The sequence below is a fragment of the Hypanus sabinus genome, chromosome 11 (assembly GCF_030144855.1).
Source record: "Hypanus sabinus isolate sHypSab1 chromosome 11, sHypSab1.hap1, whole genome shotgun sequence".
Classification (NCBI taxonomy): Eukaryota; Metazoa; Chordata; class Chondrichthyes; order Myliobatiformes; family Dasyatidae; genus Hypanus; species Hypanus sabinus.
Window position 1 is genome coordinate 104,089,636 of NC_082716.1, and position 19,903 is coordinate 104,109,538.

The window sequence follows — 19,903 nt, forward strand, 5'->3', positions numbered from 1 at the left end:
TCAGAATAAAAAATAGACACAGTCAATGCGTTCAAAAGGCATTTAGACAGACACTTCAATAGACAAGGAATGGGGAGATATAGTCCTAATGTTGGCATATGGAATCAGATGGGATGGTCAAAAAGATGGGCTGAATTGCCTGTTTCTGTGCCCCTGGACAGCTGAGTCTAAATGGAGAGTGGGCTGATGAGGTAGAATGAAGGGCTTCTAGGTCTTCTGATGTATGAGCAAGAAACCCAAGGTAATTAGACACTGACAGCCATTGAAGAAGGCCATTTGGTTCCTCTGCTCTATGCTGGTGTTTCTGCCACACCAGCACCCACCCTTCTCCAAGTTTTCGCACATTTTCCCCAACCTGGGAAAGGTTATCCCTTGGAATTCCCTGATGGTGTTATACTTGGGCTCCTGTTTCTGCTCTGCTATCCTGAATCAATGTTCCTATGCCCTTGTTACAGGCTCCTAGACCGACTGCGAATGGATCAGGACACGGTTCTCCAGCCGGACTACAAGTCCCCCTTCCGATCTTACCAGGACATGGTCCACAGGCTTCTGCCATACCACCTGTACCAGGGAACGTTACCCTCTGTGGAAGAACACAGGAAAGGTAATGTCACGGTGATTTTTTCCTCAAAAGTCCACATATCCTCATTCGGGGATCAGAGGTGAAGAGGGTCAGTAACTTTAAATTCCTTGTTGTTGCCATAAAGAGGAAATTGTCCTGGGACTAGTCCATAAGTACCTTCATAAAAAGTCACAGCAGCTCATCTACTTTCTTAGAGGTTTGCACAGATTTGGCATGTCATCTAAAACTTCTATAGATGCAGAGTGGAGCGTGTATTGACTGGTAGCATCATGGTCTAGTATGGAAGCACCAATGCCCAGGAATGGAAAGGTCTACAGGAAGTGGTGTATTGAGCCCAGTCCCCACTACTGAGCACTGCCACTAGGAACAGGCTTCCATCATCAGGGACCCTGACTATCCAGGCCATGCTCTCTTCTCACTACTACCATCAGGAAGGAAATACAGGAGCCTCAGGTCCCACACCACCAGGTTCAGGAACAGTTATTACCCCCTCAACCATCAGGCTCCTGAACCAGTGTGGATAACTTCACTCACCACAATGAGCCTCAGGTCCCACACCACCAGGTTCAGGAACAGTTATTACCCCCTCAACCATCAGGCTCCTGAACCAGTGTGGATAACTTCACTCACCACAATCAGCCTCAGGTCCCACACCACCAGGTTCAGGAACAGTTATTACCCCCTCAACCATCAGGCTCCTGAACCAGTGTGGATAACTTCACTCACCACAATCAGCCTCAGGTCCCACACCACCAGCTTCAGGAACAGTTATTACCCCACGACCATCAGGCTCCTGAACCAGTGTGGGTAACTTCACTCACCACAATGAGCCTCAGGTCCCACACCACCAGCTTCAGGAACAGTTATTACCCCACGACCATCAGGCTCCTGAACTGGTGTGGATAACTTCACTCACCACAATGAGCCTCATGTTCCACACCACCAGGTTCAGGAACAGTTATTACCCCACGACCATCAGGCTCCTGAACTGGTGTGGATAACTTCACTCACCTCAACTCTGAACTGATCCAACAACCTACAGACTCAATTTCAAGGTTTCCGTAACTCATGTTCTCAGTATTATTTTTTTTTGTATTTGCACAGTTTGGCTTCTTTTACACATTGGTGGTTTGGATTCAGATTTATTTTATCACACATACATCAAAACATACAGTGAACTGCATCATTTGTGTCAATGACCAACGCAACCTAAGGGTGAACTGTGGGCAGCCCACAAGTGTCACCACTCAAACTGGTGCCAACATAGCCTCCCCATAATGCTCTGCAGAACAGCACAGAACATAACAAGCAACAAACTCCGTTCCTCCTTCCCACCCATTACAAAATCATTCTTTCTAAATCTTTTTATTAATATTAGTAATATGGACAGAATACAGATGATATATTGATAAAGAAATTACCAACATACACATTCCATTACATATGAAAAAAAAACATACATAATAGTTACAATATAAATGAGTTTACCAAGACATAAACCATAAGATATATGTATGGACATAGTAAATCTAAATATTTCATAATGTATAATATAAAAAAAACAGAAAAAAGAAAGAAAAAAAACAAAAAAAATGTATATAATGCAAAACTAACTAATCTAATCTAATAACTATAACTAATAAGTAATATAAAAGAGAAAAAAACAAACAAAAGAGAAGGAAAAAAAAAGTGGGCTGTTTATAATATCTCACAAAAATAAGTATTCATCAATGCCGTCACTTCCGGTCCTCTCAAAATACATAAGCTAAAAGCTGGGAAATCAAATGTACTTGGCACAGGGTCACATTACATCATATGAAAATGTTGAATAAATGGTCTCCATAACTTTTCAAATTTAATAGAAGTCTCAAAAGTACCACTTCTAATATTTTCTAAATTTAAACATAACATAGTTTGAGAGAACCAATTAAATACAGTGGGAGGATCAATTTCTTTCCAATTCAACAATATAGATCTTCTAGCCATCAGAGTTAGAAATGCAATCATTCGACGGGCTGAAGAAGATAAATGCTGTGAATCTAACATTGGTAAACCAAAAATTGCGGTAATAGGATGAGGTTGTAAATCAATATTCAAAACCGCAGAAATAATATCAAAAATATCTTTCCAATATTTCTCCAAAAATGAACACGACCAAAACATGTGAGTTAAAGACGCAATTTCAGAATGACATCTATCACAAATAGGACTTATATGAGAGTAAAAATGAGCTAATTTATCCTTGGACATATGGGCCCTATGTACAACATTAAATTGTATTAGTGAATGTTTGGCACATAACGATGATGTATTAACTAATTGAAGAATTCTATCCCAATTCTCACTAGAAATACTAAAACTAAGCTCTCTTTCCCAATCCTGTTTAGTCTTATAAAGAGGCTCTAAACGTATCTTCATAATTATATTATAAAGTTTTGAAATAAGCCCTTTTTGAAGAGGGTCTAATTCAAATAAACTCTCCAAAGTATCTGAAGGCACAAAATTTGGAAACGTAGAGAGTACAGAACTTAAAAAATGTCTAATCTGTAAATATCTAAAAAAATGAAATCTCGGCAAGTTATATTTGTTGGATAATTGTTCAAAAGACATGAAACAATTATCTAAAAATAAATCAGAAAATCTTAGTAATCCCTTAGTTTTCCAAGCTTGATCTATAATGGAAGGGTGAAAAAAACAATTAGATACAATAGGACTATTTAAAACGAATTGAGTCAACCCAAAAAATCTCCGAAATTGAAACCGTATACGCAATGTATGTTTAACTATTGGGTTGTCAATTCGTTTCGGCAATTTAGAAAGAGCAAAAGGGAGAGAAGTCCCTAAAATAGAACCCAAAGCATAAGCTGATACCGATTTAGTTTCTAAACTCACCCAACAAGGGCCAAAAGATCCACCCCCATCTTTCAACCAGCATAACAAATATCTAATATTAACTGCCCAATAGTAAAATCTGAAATTAGGTAATGCTAACCCGCCTTCCTTTTTTGTCTTCTGTAAATATGTTTTACCTAACCTGGGATTTTTATACTGCCATATATATGAAGAAATTTTAGAGTCAACATTAGTAAAAAAAGATTTCGGGATAAAAATTGGTATCGCTTGAAAAATATATAAAAACTTAGGTAAAATAACCATCTTAATAGCATTAATCCTACCTATTAGGGATAGAGACAAAGGTGACCACTTAGTAAACAAACCTTTAATCTGATCAATTAAGGGTAAAAAATTAAATCCAAATAAATCTTTATGGTTCTTTGTGATTTTGATCCCTAAATAAGTAAAAGAGTCATTAACTAATTTAAAGGGTAAATTTCCATAAATTGGGACCCGTTTATTTAATGGAAACAATTCACTTTTATTAAGATTTAACTTATACCCAGAAAACTCACTAAATTGAGCCAATAATGATAAAACTGCTGGAATGGATTTCTCCAGGTTAGAAATGAATAGTAATAAATCATCTGCATACAAAGATAACTTATGAATATCTGTCCCACGATTAATACCCAAAATATCCTGTGATTGTCTGATGGCAATTGCCAAAGGTTCTAAGGCAATGTTAAATAGTAATGGACTAAGAGGACATCCCTGTCTAGTGCCCCGAAATAGGCGAAAAAAGGGAGATCTTTGATTATTGGTAAACACTGAGGCTACTGGAGTATGATAAATCAATTTAATCCATGATATAAATATCGGACTAAAATTAAACTTCTCCAACACATTAAATAAGTAAGGCCATTCAACTCTGTCAAATGCTTTCTCCGCATCTAATGAAATCACGCATTCTGAAGTATCATGTGAGGGAGTATAAATAATATTCAACAATCTCCTAATGTTAAAAAAAGAATAACAATTTTTAATAAAGCCAGTTTGATCATCTGAAATAATTTTGGGTAATACCTTCTCCAATCTAGATGCCAGTAACTTAGAAAAAATCTTGGGAGTCTACATTCAATAAAGATATAGGTCTATAAGAAGCACAATTAGTAGGGTCTTCATCTTTCTTCAATATTAGAGAAATGGAAGCTCTATAAAAAGATTGTGGCAAATTCCCTAATCTAATGGCCTCCTCAAAAACCTTACCTAACCAAGGGGAAAGAGTAGCGGAAAAAAATTTTAAAAATTCAACTGTATAACCATCTGGACCCGGTGCTTTCCCAGAATTCATTGAGGAAATAGCCCCTTTAATTTCTACATCCGTAATAGGAGTATCCAATATCAAAAGATCATCAGATGATAACCTTGGAAAATTTAATTTCCCAAGAAAATCAGACATGGTATTATAATCTTGAGGAACTTCAGATTGATACAGGGAGGTATAAAAATCTTGAAATGCCTTATTTATCTCATCATGATTAACTGTCAGATTCCCATTCTGCTGACCAATCTTAGTGATTTGACGTTTAACCAGAGCATTCTTCAATTGACTAGCTAACAGTTTACCAGATTTATCACTATGTATATAAAAATCAGATTTAGTTTTCATTAATTGATTTTCAATCGAGGATGTAAGTAATAAACTATGTTCCATTTGAAGTTCAACCCTTTGTTTGTAAAGCTCCTTACTAGGAGCAATCGAATATTTCTTATCAATCTCTTTAATTTTATCAACCAATAAAAGAGTTTCCATCTTGATACGTTTCCTCAAACCAACAGAATAAGAAATAATCTGTCCACGTATATAAGCTTTAAAAGTGTCCCAAAGTGTTCCGCAGGAAATATCATCTGTAGAATTAGTTGAGAAGAAGAAGTCGATCTGCTCCTCCATAAATTTTATAAAGTCAGAGTCAAATTGCCATTGTCTAGCATTAAAAGCTGTATCCGTAAATTTCATAGAAAGTAATAACAGAGCATGATCAGAGATAGCTATAATATCATAGTTACAACCGATTACCAATGGAATAAAACAAGAGTCTACAAAAAAATAATCAATTCTTGAATAAGAGTGATAAACATGTGAGAAAAAAGAAAACTCTTTGTCATTAGGATACCAGAATCTCCAAATATCAAAAACTCCATTGTCAGTCAAAAAAGAGTTAATACAAGTGGCCGACTTATTAGGTAAAGTCTGAATAGATAAAGATTTATCCATCAGAGGATTTAAACAACAATTAAAGTCACCACCCATTATTAACTTATATTCGTTTAGATTGGGTAAAGAAGTAAATAAAGACTTAAAAAAGTCAGGACAATCCACATTTGGAGCATAAACATTAACCAAAGCAATCTTTTTATTACAAAGTAAACCCGTAATTAACAAAAATCTGCCATTCGGATCCGAAAAAATATCATGTTGAACAAATGAAATAGAGGAGTCAATAAAAATTGAAACTCCTTTTACTTTAGCATTCGAATTTGCATGATACTGTTGACCCCACCAAAATCTAAAAAAATGAAATTTGTCCTCCCTCCTCACATGAGTTTCTTGTACAAAAATGATATGAGCATTAAGTCTTTGGAATACTTTGAAAATCTTCTTTTGTTTAATTGGATGATTTAAACCATTAGTATTCCAAGACACAAAATTAATGGTCTGAGCCATAATTCTATAATCAACCCTTTGGTATAGAAAGGGTTAACCAACTTATAAACTCATGCACCCGGAAGAGGAACAAAAGTAGTGAGAAGACCTGGAAGTGACGACAACACAGACATATTTGAAGTTCAAAAACAGCCCGAATAAAAAAACTAACACAAACTGGTACAAAAAAAATAGAATTAGAAAACAGACCATCCCCCCACCCCCCGAGAAAAAGAGAAAAAGCCAAAATATGACTTAAAAAGAGAAAAAGTAAAACTAATCCTACCCCCATGTCAGCTGAAGAACACTCCATATAAAAAGGATATATATAAAAGAATCACCCCGGCTTTAAAAATAAAATCGCTATAATAAAAACCATATTTCTAAGTATAGTTAGTTGTAAAAAGAATAAAAATATAATCACTAAAAAACAATTATAACTCGGGCTCTGGCCCAGACAAAACAAAAAATATTTAAGCTGAGATAAGCGATGCATTGTCTGGAAGAAACATGAAAAATATAAACATAATGCCATCTTAAGCAAAACCAAAAATCTTTTCCAAAAAACCACCATCTTAATCAAGGAAAAATTTACCTTCAAAGAATTAAAAATATACCTTCGAAGGAACAAAGTTAATAGACAAGTATGTAGTTAAATGATTAAAGTGTATAAGGCAAAACAATTAACATGACGCAAACACACTTTAACTTGAGTATAAAGTGTAGGATGAACCTACACCAATAACCAGATTATAATTCTGGTTTAAGAGATCGAGAACCATCTTATACGATCAGAATCATTCATTTATTAAAGACTGGTGTCTGTAGCAGTAGGGAAGTTCTCCTCCAGATATTTTCTCGCTTCTGAAGTTGAAAGGAAAACTTGTCGTGGAGCATTCGATGGAGAAATTCGAAGCTTCGCAGGGTATAGAAGCGCAGGTTTCAGATTTTTCTCATAACATTCAGCCATCAACGGTTTAAAAAGAAGCCTTCTTTTTAAAAGATCTGAACTAAAATCTTCGATCAGGCGGAAGGAAAAATCTTTGATTTTAATCATTCCTACCCGACGAGCTGCTCTTATAACTTGTTCTTTGTCATGTACATAATGGAACCGGACAATTACCACCGAAGGTTTGTCTGTAACACTCGGTGATCGACGCCAAATTCTATGTGCCCGATCCAATAAAGGGGGGTTATTCGGGAAAATTGTCGGAAACGCTTCTTTTAAAAGTTGAGCAAAATATTTCGAAGGGTCATCTTTTTCTATGCCGTCTGGAAGACCAAGTATACGTACGTTCTGTCTTCTGGACCGATTCTCAAAATCGTCACTCTTGGCTTTAAGGGCTTCCATCAGCTTAATGGTCGAAATTAAATCCTGTTGCAGTTTTCCAATAGTCAAATCTCGCTTCCGAGCTTCTTCTTGCAGAGACGCAATAAGAGCTTGTTGCTGTTTAATTACTAAATCCGTCTTAACCATGTACTCTTGAAAAGCCTTTATATCTTCTTTAAAAAATTGTTGTAGTTCAGCAAATTTTTGATCCAAAACCTCCATAAACAATTCAAAAGTTAATGGTGTTTGTTGTGTCGGAGCCTGCTTTTTTCCGTTACCGTTCGGATTACGTCCGGGATCCCGTCCCTTAGACCTGAGAGACATTTCTGTTTGCATATCATCAAAAGTTCACAACAAACGCTTGGCAGTAAATCCAAAAAAAAAGAATAAAGAAACTTTCGGTATAGGTAAAAATAAGCTGAATAAGGGTGATCAAAGGTTAAAAAAAGTAAAAGTTATGGAGCGAATCCAAAACGGTACTCACTCCATGAGCATCTCCAGCTGACTCCATTACAAAATCAACTGCGCACTGACCATGTCTCCTTATATGGTGACAAAACATTTGCAAGTAAATTGCCAAGTTCGGAGAACAATTCAACTCAACTCAACCATCAGTCACCTAAACTGTGCATCTTCTGAATTATTTCCTAACAGATCTCTGTATAGTGTTTCATATTCAATAGTATTTCTTTATTTTCATGTAAATGCCTGCAAGGAAATGAATCTCATATTTAAGAGTAAATTTATTTTCAAAGTACATTGGTGTCACCATATTCTGCCTTGAGATTCATTTTCTTACAGGTATTCACCATAGGACAGAGAAACACAATAGAATCAATGAAAAACTACACACACAGACTGACAAGCAACCAGTGTACAAAAGAAGAAAAACTGCAAATAAAAAAAGTTAAAAATAATACCAAGAATAATACGGTGCAGATTATGGCAACGTATACGTACTTCGATAATAAATTTACTTCTGCTAAGACGATGATTTGAAGAAGATGGCACCAGCAATCATTGCAACCAAAAGCATCGTCCTTCAGAGAGTACACAAAACTACTTCTTTCACTTCTTATTTCAAATATGATTCCCCTACTATTGGAACCTGTGATTTACGTTTTGATGGTGTATTTCTGGGGCGATTGAGCAACCTGCTGCTTTGCTGTCTCTGAGGGAGTTCAGTGAGGTTTTGTGCGAAGTGTGTGCCTAGGGGGCAAGAGGCCTGGAGAGGGTGTGCAAGCCCACGGTCAATTCCATTTCTAGCTGATCTTGCCAACTAAAGCGTTAAGCAAGATTGAAATCAACGGGAACGAGAGTGGAAGGCCAGCAAGGGTTCAGTGCAGTCTGCCTGCATTTGACTGTACCCTTTCTCTCTCCTGCTCAATACTGCTGGATCCTTGGGTCTTGGGCAAGGTTTAATTGGCATTGTTTGTGGATTGGACTGTAGTTCACGTTATGATGTGCTTCTGGTTTCGGGTTGCTCCCTTTTCTGTTGCTCTTCTGTGTGGCTTGCAGTCGACGAATGACACAGTGCTAAATTGAACAGAACATTCCTGACTGTTTTGATGACGTTGTGGTTTGATGTTTTATATACTGTTTTTCGCTCGGTTTTTGCCATTTACATAATTTGTTCTTTTTTTGAGTGTTGGGTGTTTGATGTTTTTCTTTGAGTGGGTTCCAGGGTGTTTCTTTGTTTCGTGGCTGTCTGTGGGAAGACAGATCTCAGAATTGTATATGGCATACATACTTTGATAGTAAATGCAATTTGAATCTTTGAATGACAGAGCAGTCCAATGCAGCAGCCACTCTGGGTCCAAATAAAGGAGTGATTGTTCGTCTTTTATGCCTTTTTCACTGATTGCAAGCACTGCTGGTTCAAAGATCCAAAGGTTCATTTATTATTAAAGTATGTATGCAAAATACCACTCTGAGATTTGCCTTCTCGGGATAGCCATAAAATACAGAAAAACCACAGAAGTAGTTGAGAGAAATACATCAATTCCCCTGCACAAAAAGAAAAAGCAAAATAAAAGGTCATAAACCCCAAACTCCCAACCCCTCCCTCGCACAAAATCACTGATCACCCACACGCAACAAGATCGTCAAACCATAAACCCCCAGCCTGCCAATTGGCAACAAGCGAAAATGGGTGAGAACACGTGAAAAAAACATAGAGCTGACAGAGGCCAGTCTGAACAACAGTTAGTAGTTCATCTCTGAGCTTCTCCTCGTGGCAGTTCGTTCTTGCATTTCTCTCCTGGAGTTTCCTTGGGGACAGCAGAGTGCTAGCTCACTCAGTTGAACTTCAGAATGCAAGTCACAGGCTCCAACAATTTCAAAAGCAAAATTAAAAGATAAAAAGAATAAGTAGAAGGCGTAGAAGATGATTGATTATCCGGAAGATGTCGCCCAGGAAATTGTTTGCTGGCACCATCTTGACCTGTTATCAAGGACATTGGGTACTGCTAGTCTACCCCACTAGCGTGCTGTGGTATAGCGGTGGAGCTGGATTCGTTCCGCACCGTGTAACAGTCTGCTTCAACCATCCGGAGAAGGCATTAGAGGTGATGTGGGTGATTGACTTGGATGCTTTTGTTATGTTTGCAAGACACTGTTGAACATTGTAATGCAGAATACTGCAAGTCCAATCCATTGGCTGTGCTTTGGTTGTAAGTCAAGTCACTTTTATTGTCATTTCGACCATAACTGCTGGTACAGTGCATAGTAAAAATGAGACCACGTTTTTCAGGACCATGGTGTTACATGACACAGTACAAAAACAAGACTGAACTACGTAATAAAAAAACAACACAGAGAAAGCTACCCTAGACTACAGACCTACACAAGACTGCATAAAGTGCACAAAAACAGTGCAGGCATTTACAGTAAATAATAAACAGGACAATAGGGCAAGGTGTCAGTCCAGGCTTTGGGTATTGAGGAGTCTGATAGCTTGGGGGAGAAACTGTTACATAGTCTGGTCGTGAGAGCCCGAATGCTTCGGAGCCCTTTCCCAGATGGCAGGAGGGAGAAGAGATTGTATGAGGGGTGCAAGGGGTCCTTCATACTGCTGTTTGCTTTGCAGATGCGACGTGTAGTGTAAATGTTCATGATCTTCTCGGTTGACCTCACTATCCAGACCAAGCCTTCATTTATGCATCAGGGTCACCTGTTCTGACTGCCAGGGAAGGAGATGCCGGAGTTCGATGTGTGCTGCTGGGTTCCTGGTGTGTTGGGGCTGGCTCCTTCCATCTGTGCTGCCCTCCAGCATTGGCTCGGTGAAAGACAGGCTGGAACTGCTGCAGGCTAGCTCTTGCAGAAATGTGGCTCCAGGACAATATCAATGCACTGTTAATCTTCAGGGTGTGACACTCAGAGACTTGGGCTCTATTTGTGACTATGTTTTTCTGCTATCATAATGATATGTTTTGTGCTGGGTGTGGCTATTGTTTCGGTGTTTGCACCTTGGCCCCAGGCGAGCATTTTTGTTTTCATTTGGCTGTGTTCATGTGTATGGTTGAACAATAATTAAACAAACTCAAATTTGATTTTGAGTGGATTGTGTTAACTTCAGAAGGAAGGGCAGGATGATTTAAATGGCAAAAAATTACAACAAGCTGAAACAAGAATTTGGGGCCTTGTGCATGAAGCTCAGAAGCTGGCACATGTGCAGAAGGTTGTAGAAAGGCTGATGCAATGTTGGACCTAAGTTAAGGGATTAGCTGTCTTATTGCAACTGTACAAGACACTGGGAGACAGCTCCTGCAGTCACGTGAACAAATTTGGCCACCCTTTTTAAACAAAGTTGTTATTTCATTGCTTGGGGACATTTCAATTGGATAATTCCAGGTATGTAGAGATGGTCCATCAAGAAAAGCTTGGGACCCGACTCGTAGATGAATGAGAGGTGACCTGATTGAAATGTAAAGTTCTTTGAGGGCTAAAAACAATAAATATGGAGAGGATGTTAAAGTTCAAGTTTAATTCTCATTCAACCATATGAATACAGCCAAATGAAACAGCGTTCCTCCGGGGCCAAGGTACAAAATGCAGCCCCAACAATCACACACAGCACCAAGCACATACAAGATGACAGTAAACATACAGTGACACTAAAACAGTATAATATAGTCTCTGAGGCTACGTTCACACTAGACCGGATAAATCCGTAACCGAAGCTTTTTCTCTTTGTTTTGACCCTCCGTCCACACTGAAACAGCATTTTTTCCCCCCAAAAAATTAGCTTTTCTAAAACGCTCTCCAGAGTGTGTAAATCTGAAAATGCTGATTGGGCAGGGCAGTTAGTACAGGGTAACAAACTTTTTAAAAACGCTGTCATGAAGTGCCGGAACAGATGTTGGCAGTGCTTTATTTATTTGTGCAAACTTCAATAGATGCAATTGTCACTACTTCCAAAATGTCATTTTTTAAGTAGTAGCTTATGTTTGGCATAGATGTGAAAATGTTAAGGCCAAAAAAAGAAAAAATACTCAGGTTAAAATAAAACCACTTTTACCGAGTAACTCGCACATGTTCAATACAGCAAAATAATACAGAAAGACATGGCAAAAGTAAAGGCAAATAAATGAGGTAATGGCAAATTTCATTTTTGCCCAGTAACAAACCTTATTTAGTTGTAGCTGTTGTCCCTTTCATCAGTGAAGAGACTATGGCTGTAGGAAATGTTTCCAGGGTAGGGAGTGGGGAAGATGTTGGTGGGGCCACCCGGGGGGTCTGTGTGTCTGTATGTGTAGCTATTGTTGTGGCTGTGAGGCTGGTATTGAGGTGGTGGAACGTACTTGGCGGAGCCATCATATTCCTCATTACAAATCCCTCTGCAACAGAGTTAGTCAGTTTTTCACTGTTCGTCGTCAGCCGGGTCATACTGTCCATGAACTCCCTGTTAGTTGCCTCCATATGCTCCAGTACTTGTTTTTTAAGTTTTAAGTCCTCCTGCACAAGAGCCAACAGCTGTCCGTTGCTTGCCAATTTTTAAGTTTTTCTAGTCTGTAACTGGACAAACGCACACCAAGTCTTTCACAGCAAGATTTGACCAGACATGTCACTTGTTTTCTGTAAATGTGTCCTGTGCTTGCCCAGTAGGAGATCTGCCCAAATACCCATTTTAATGTGGACAGAGGTATTTTCAAAAACGACTGGTGTGGACGCCTATCATTTTTACGCAAAACCAGCGTTTTCAAAATTATCCGGTCTAGTGTGGACGTAGCCTGAATGTCATGGCCTGTAGATTGATGGTGTATGGGTTTTGCCATCAACAACAAGCCCGCAGCAGGCTGCTGGTGAATGCAATCCAAAGTTCAAAGGCCGTTTTATTGTCAGATAATGTATAAATTATACAACCTTGAGATCCGTCTCCTTACAGGCAGCCACAAAGCAAGAAACCTGAAAAATCCAATTTATAAAAAAGACCCAAAACCCAATGCTCAGAGAGAGAGAAAATCATGCAAACAATAAAGCTGGCACTGGCATCCGGAATGAAATTGAGCTGATAAACCCGAGTGTGGAGTGGGCCCAACGTCTCAGTCTCAGATCATCACACAGAGGCAAATCCCGCAGCAGCCAAGGCTTGGCACGCCTCAGCGTGGAGGACAGCAGAGTTAAACGAACTGGGTTGACCCTTGCCTCCAGTCCTGGCACTTTGCCTCTTCAGCCCACCTGGCCTGGTATTTAAATTGTTCTAGCACCAAGTCGGCGTTGCACTTCGACGGGTCAAACCTTGCTTGGCTGCAGTCCTTGTGAACCTGTGGTTGTGGTGGTAGTCTTCCCTGTGAATACTTTGGGTTGGGTTGATTCTATATCTGGTGAGAGAGCAACAGGAGGCTGTTGTAGTTGAATAGCTAATCGCAGGCCTGAGTGACTGAGGCAAAAGACCTTAGGCCTGCAGGTGGCTGTGTGTGTGTGTATTTTGGTTTGTTATGTTCTTGGTGCTTGGGTTGTTCTGCCAAGCACTGTGAGCATGCTCTGCTGGCACCATGTCAGGCTCTGTGGTAGAAATGAGGAGGGTAGGTGTTGTGGAATTGGTATTTTTCTTGTAGTTTTAAGTTCCTATGCTTGTTTGTATTTTTATTCAATCACCTACTGTTAAATAATTTCAGAGCTGAGCCTGTGACCCTGCTCCAGCTGCTCCAGGCTTTGTGTCTGAGGATTCACTTTTGTTCTCAGTGCTATTTACTTATTTGTATTGTTTCCACGATTTTTTTTTCTCTCTCTGCACATTGGGTGTTTGACGGTTTCTTTTTATATGGGTTCTTTTGGGTTTCTTTGTTTTGTGGCTACCTGTAAGGAGATGAGTCTCAAGGATGTAGAATCTGTACATACTTTGATAATGAATGTCCTTTGAACTTTGAACTATATACATGTTTGGGTGGCAGGGTGGAGATGAGTCTCTACCAAAGGAGACGTAAGGCACTCTTTCCCTCCGCTAATCTGCAGGTCACCCTGGGGCAAAGCATAGCACCCCACCCCCTTCTGTCTGCTGCACCTGTTACTACATTGCATTGTAAACATTTTAAACCACTCTTATAAAGCTGTTTACATTGTTAATAGGTGCTGGCATTTATGTATTCCATATCTGTATTCCAACTTAACATTTTTTAATTCTTCATTATTGTTGAATCAGGTAGCTGGGTGGAGATACGTCTCTACCAAAGGAGGCGTCAGGCGCTCCTTCCCTCCGCTAGCCTACAGGTCACCCTTGGGCAAGGAGTAGCACCTGCTTAGCAGCCCCCCCCCCCCCCCCCCGACCAAGGTCACATGAGGCCACGGGAGCAGGCAGTGGGTGGTTGTATGAACAGCCGGTGCATATCACAAGTCCTGGCTATGCGACCACTGACACCAGGCAGACAATCTCTAAAGAGTATCGATAATGGCTGGGGTCACCAGCCTTGTGTAGACTCTGACCAGAAGGAGACAGTGGCAAACCAGTTCTGTAGAAAAATTTGCCAAGAACAATTACGGTCGTGGAAGGACCATGATCGCCCACATCACACAACATGGCACAAGATGATATATGTGTAATTGTTCAGTGAATTTTCCAGCAATTACGATTCCTTCCGCATTTTTCTAGAAGCTTCTTTGTTTTCAGTAGCAGTTGTCAACCCTCTGAAATCTGTCTACTTGATATCATTGGAATTTGGGTTATCTCCGATCTGAGTGTGAAAGCACCATGAATGGATTTTTCTTTGTCTTTTCTTTGTTTGTTGGCTTCTCTTTGTTCATCATTTGTTCTTGTAACACTTAATAAAATTGCTTAGCAAAATGTATTGTGCCTCAGTTTTGACTCCCAAAAAGCCTTTGGATCATGAAAGTATCAGGATCTAATCGTGTGATTGGCAGGGATATCCTTTCAGCATCCCTCTCCTCACTTTCATTTGAAGTTGGGGGTATCTGTCAAGATTGCCTGTTATTGCCCATGAATAATTGCCCTTTGAGAAGGGGTGGGGTGTAGGCTGCCTTCTTGGACCACTGATGGATATGCTACCACAACACTGTTGGGGAGGGAGCTCCTGTCTTTTCACATGATAAGATATGAGAGCAGAATTAGGCCATTTGGCCCATTGCCATTTCATCATGGCTGATCCATTTTCTCTCTCAGCCCCAATCTCCTGCCTTCTCCCTATATCCCTTCATACTCTGACTAATCAAGAACCTATTAACCTCTGCCTTAAATATACCCAATGACCTGGCCTACATGGCGATCTGTGGCAATGAATTCCACATACTCTCTGGCTAAAGAAAATCCACTCTATCGAGGTCTTTCAACATTCAGTGTCTCCCATTCTTCTGAATTCCAGTTACTTGAGTCCCAGAGCCATCAAAGTACTCTTCATATGACAAGCCAATCAATCCCAGAATCAATGCCATGAACCTTCTTTGAACCCTCTCCATTTTCAGCACATCCTTTCTTAAATAAGAGGTCCAAAACTGTTCACAATACTCCAAATGGGGCCTCGCCAGTGTTTTATAAAGTTTCAACACTACATCCTTGCTTTTATATTCTAGTCCTCTTGAAATGAATGCTAACATCGCACCACTGACTCAACCTTTAGGGAATTTAACTTTTTGAACTAGTAATAATGACAGGACTCAAAGTACAAAATTTAAGTTCAAAGTACACATATGTCACCATAAACTACCTTAAGATTCTTTTTCTGAGGTCATCAGTGAAAAACTACACAAAGTCTTAATAAAAAACCAATGTGCAAAAGAAGACAAACTGTGCAAATAAAATAATAATTAATCATAAATAAATATATAAGAATGTGAGAACATGAGTTGTCAAGTCCTTGAAAGCGAGTCTGTAGGTTGTGGAATCAGTTCTGTAGGTTGTGATGAGTGAAGTTATCCACACTGGTTCAGGAGCCTGATGTTTGTGGGGTAATAACTGTTCCTGAACCTGGTGTTGTGGGACCTGAGGCTCGTTGTGGGACCTGAGGCTCATTGTGGTGAGTGAAGTTATCCACACTGGTTCAGGAGCCTGATGGTTGAGGGGTAATAACTGTTCCTGAACCTGGTGGTGTGGGATCTGAGACTCATTGTGGTGAGTGAAGTTATCCACACTGGTTCAGGAGCCTGATGGTTGAGGGGTAATAACTGTTCCTGAACCTGGTGGTGTGGAACCTGAGGCTCATTGTGGTGAGTGAAGTTATCCACACTGGTTCAGGAGCCTGATGGTTGAGGGGTAATAACTGTTCCTGAACCTGGTGGTGTGGAACCTGAGGCTCATTGTGGTGAGTGAAGTTATCCACACTGGTTCAGGAGCCTGATGGTTATGAGGTAATAACTGTTCCTGAACCTGGTGGTGTGGGACCTGAGGCACATTGTGGTGAGTGAAGTTATCCACACTTGTTCAGGAGCCTGATGGTTGTGGGGCAATAACTGTTCCTGAACCTGGTGGTGTGGGACCTGAGGCTCATTGTGGTGAGTGAAGTTATCCACACTGGTTCAGGAGCCTGATGGTTGAGGGGTAATAACTGTTCCTGAACCTGGTGGTGTGGAACCTGAGGCTCATTGTGGTGAGTGAAGTTATCCACACTGGTTCAGGAGCCTGATGGTTATGAGGTAATAACTGTTCCTGAACCTGGTGGTGTGGGACCTGAGGCTCATTGTGGTGAGTGAAGTTATCCACACTTGTTCAGGAGCCTGATGGTTGTGGGGCAATAACTGTTCCTGAACCTGGTGGTGTGGGACCTGAGGCTCATTGTGGTGAGTGAAGTTATCCACACTGGTTCAGGAGCCTGATGGTTGTGGGGTAATAACTGTACCTGAACCTGGTGGTATGGGACCTGAGGCTCATTGTGGTGAGTGAAGTTATCCACACTGGTTCAGGAGCCTGATGGTTGTGGGGTAATAACTGTACCTGAACCTGGTGGTGTGGGACCTGAGGCTCATTGTGGTGAGTGAAGTTATCCACACTGGTTCAGGAGCCTGATGGTTGTGGGGTAATAACTGTTCCTGAACCTGGTTGTGTGGGACCTGAGGCTCATTGTGGTAAGTGAAGTTATCCACACTGGTTCCGGAGCCTGATGGTTCTGGGGTAATAACTGTTCCTGAACCTGGTGGTGTGGGACCTGAGGCTGATTGTAGTGAGTGAAGTCATCCACACCGGTTCAGTGGAGGCTTTGGGAGATTTGTGAGTTTCTAACCAAAACTAAAATGACTTCATTGTATCTACGTGCTGTGAATTTGTTTCTTTTCCTTTCAGTGGACGAGGAGTTTGAGGCGGTCTCAACCCAGTTATTGAAAAGAACCCAGGCGATGCTACACAAATACAGGATGCTGCTCTTCGAGGAGGCCAGGGTAACACCTTCTACTTCTACCACATGGAAGCCTTCCGTGGCAGTGGTGGGGTGCACAGATGTTCCCGTCCATTACTGGGGAGGGGTTGGAAGGTAATTAGGTGCAATGTACACAGTGCGCTGGAGGAATCAGCTGGTCAGGCAGCATCTATGGAGGGGAATAAACAATTGACATTTTGGGCCAAGGCCTTTCTCCAGGTAATTAGGTGAACAACCTGGGAACCCAGCCCAGAACAATGAAGTTCAGGGGAACACACACAAAATGCTGGAGGAACACAGCAGGTGAGGCACCCATCTATAGAAAGGAATAAACTAGCAACGTTTTGGGCAGAGATCCTTCATCAGGGATGCAGGTTGGTGTGAGCCTGGTTCCAACCTGAAGCCCCCACAGTTGTGGTTCACTGTTTGTGGCTGCAGCTTAACCAATGCAGGGAATGGAGGTCTGCAGGGGGATCCTTAGACCTAAAGACGCCCTTGTGGCTTGAGACCCAGACTTGGTATCCAGGCTAAAAACAGATTTGAGAGGCATTCCTAATGTTTAGCAGAGTGATGCTGATCAAAGTGGAACATTCAGTAAATTGGAAATGTTTGCTGAAATGGCAGGATAGCATTGTCATGAGCAATTGGAGAATCAATGTGGTGAAGCAAACAAGGATTGTCCTGGTGAAGGATCTTGGCCAGAAACATCGACTGTTTATTCCTCTCCATAGGTGCTGCCTGACCTGCTGAGTTCCTCCAGCATTTTGTGTGTGCAGCTCTAGATTTCCAGCATCTGCAGAATCTTTTGAGGTAGGGGATTGTGCACTGGTATCTTTGTAGAATGTGCCAGAGCACTGTGTTAAACAGTAAAGTGGAATCTCTGTTGTGCTCCACCAAGAGGACAACACCCTTGTCGTAGTGTTTGGAAGCTTGCGTGCTTCAGTGACCCGGAGAGCCACTGGAGTCAGGGCTTTATGATTTGGCTCTCTATTAGTAGGGTCACCCATGCCAAACAGGTCAAAGGGTAGAGGCCAGACTAAGGATGGTCCACATGTCCTCCAGATTCAGGAGTTCAGCTCAGGGCTAACAACCCTGACTGGTAAAAAAAATTGTTACGGAAATAGCAAAGAAGAATCCTTCTGCATCGGAGTGTGATGGTATTCCTGAGTCTCCACCCAGGACTTGCATAATCGACAGTAGTGAAAACCGAGGGGAAGCTACTGACATGACGGAGGAAGCCCTGAACACTGCTAGAGATGGGGGACTGCCCCAAACACCAGCAGTGTAACAGGCAGTAAGTCTGCCATGATGACGGCTGGCTTATGCACAGAAAGCATCCACCAGCGGAGAGCCTACTTTCACAATGCTAGGTAAAAGATTAATGCTTCAGAGAGATCCCTCCTGATTGTCAAAGCACTGCCTTGGGAGTTAGTGTCTCACCCGGAAGAGAAGGCCTCAGACAGCTGTCCTTGAAGTACCGCAGTGCAACATCTGTGGCTTCTGCAGTGGGACATGGGGGATAATTGAGATCACAGGTCAGAGCTTGATAGTTCAGTGGTGGGACATGGAGGAAGATTGAGATCCCACAGGTCAGAGATGATAGTTCAGTGGTGGGACATAGAAGAAGATTGAGATCCCACAGGTCAGAGATGATAATTCTGTGATGGACATGGGGAAAAGTGAGATCCCACAGGTCAGAGCTGATAGTTCTGGGTGACAGTCCTTCCACAAACATCTCACCCTTTTTACTTCAGGGATATAGAAACATAGAAAACCTACAGCACAATACAGGCCCTTCAGCCCATAAGGTTGTGCCGAACATGGCCCTACCCTAGAAATTACTAGGCTTACCTCTTGCCCTCTATTTTTCTGAGCTCCATGTACATATCCAAAAGTCTCTTAAAAGACCCTATCGTATCCGCCTTCACCACCATTGCCGGCAGCCCATTCCAAGCACTCACCACTCTCTGAGTAAAAAAAAAACTTACCCCTGATATCTCCTCTGTACCTCCACCCCAGCACCTTAAACCTGTGTTCTCTTGTGGCAGCCATTTCAGCCCTGGGAAAATGCCTCTGACTATCCACACGATCAATGCTTCTCAACATCTTATACACCTCTATCAGGTCACCTCTTATCCTACTTCGCTCCGAGGAGAAAAGGCCGAGTTCACTCAACCTATCCTCATAAGACATGTTCTCCAATCCAGGCAACATCCTTGTAAATCTCCTCTGCACCCTTTCTGTCACTTTCACATCCTTCCTGTAGTGAGGCAACCAGAACTGAGCACAGTACTCCACGTGGGGTCCGACCAGGGTCCTATATAGCTGCAGTATGCTGGTGTTGACTGACTGAATCATTTGATTTATCCTTTACATCTTACAAAACTTGCCAAGTTTTCCATTGTCCAGGATAGAGGCGCCGACAGTTAGAACAAAGAACAGTACAGGCCCTTCGACCCAGAATGTTGTTTTGTCCTTTTAACCTACTCCAAACTCAATCTAACCCTTCCTCCTGCATAACCCTCCATTTTTTTTATCATCCGTGTGCCTATCCAAGAGTCTCTTAAATGTTCCTTGTTGGATCTCTGCCAACCTGCAGAATAGAACATGCAGCACAGTACAGGCCATGATGTTGTGCCAACATTTTA

At 41.2% G+C, this 19,903-nt stretch overlaps 1 protein-coding gene across 5 annotated transcripts in view; it reads left to right on the forward strand.

Moving 5' to 3' along the window:
- Positions 1 to 19,903, forward strand: part of LOC132402237 (BRD4-interacting chromatin-remodeling complex-associated protein-like) — a 163,915-nt gene that overhangs the window by 138,624 nt on the left and 5,388 nt on the right. For all 5 annotated transcript variants that reach the window (XM_059984999.1, XM_059985000.1, XM_059985001.1 and 2 more), the window contains 2 exons: positions 456 to 604; positions 17,183 to 17,277. In XM_059984999.1, coding sequence (XP_059840982.1) covers positions 456 to 604; positions 17,183 to 17,277 — 244 coding nt within the window. The remainder of the gene's footprint in view (positions 1 to 455; positions 605 to 17,182; positions 17,278 to 19,903) is intronic.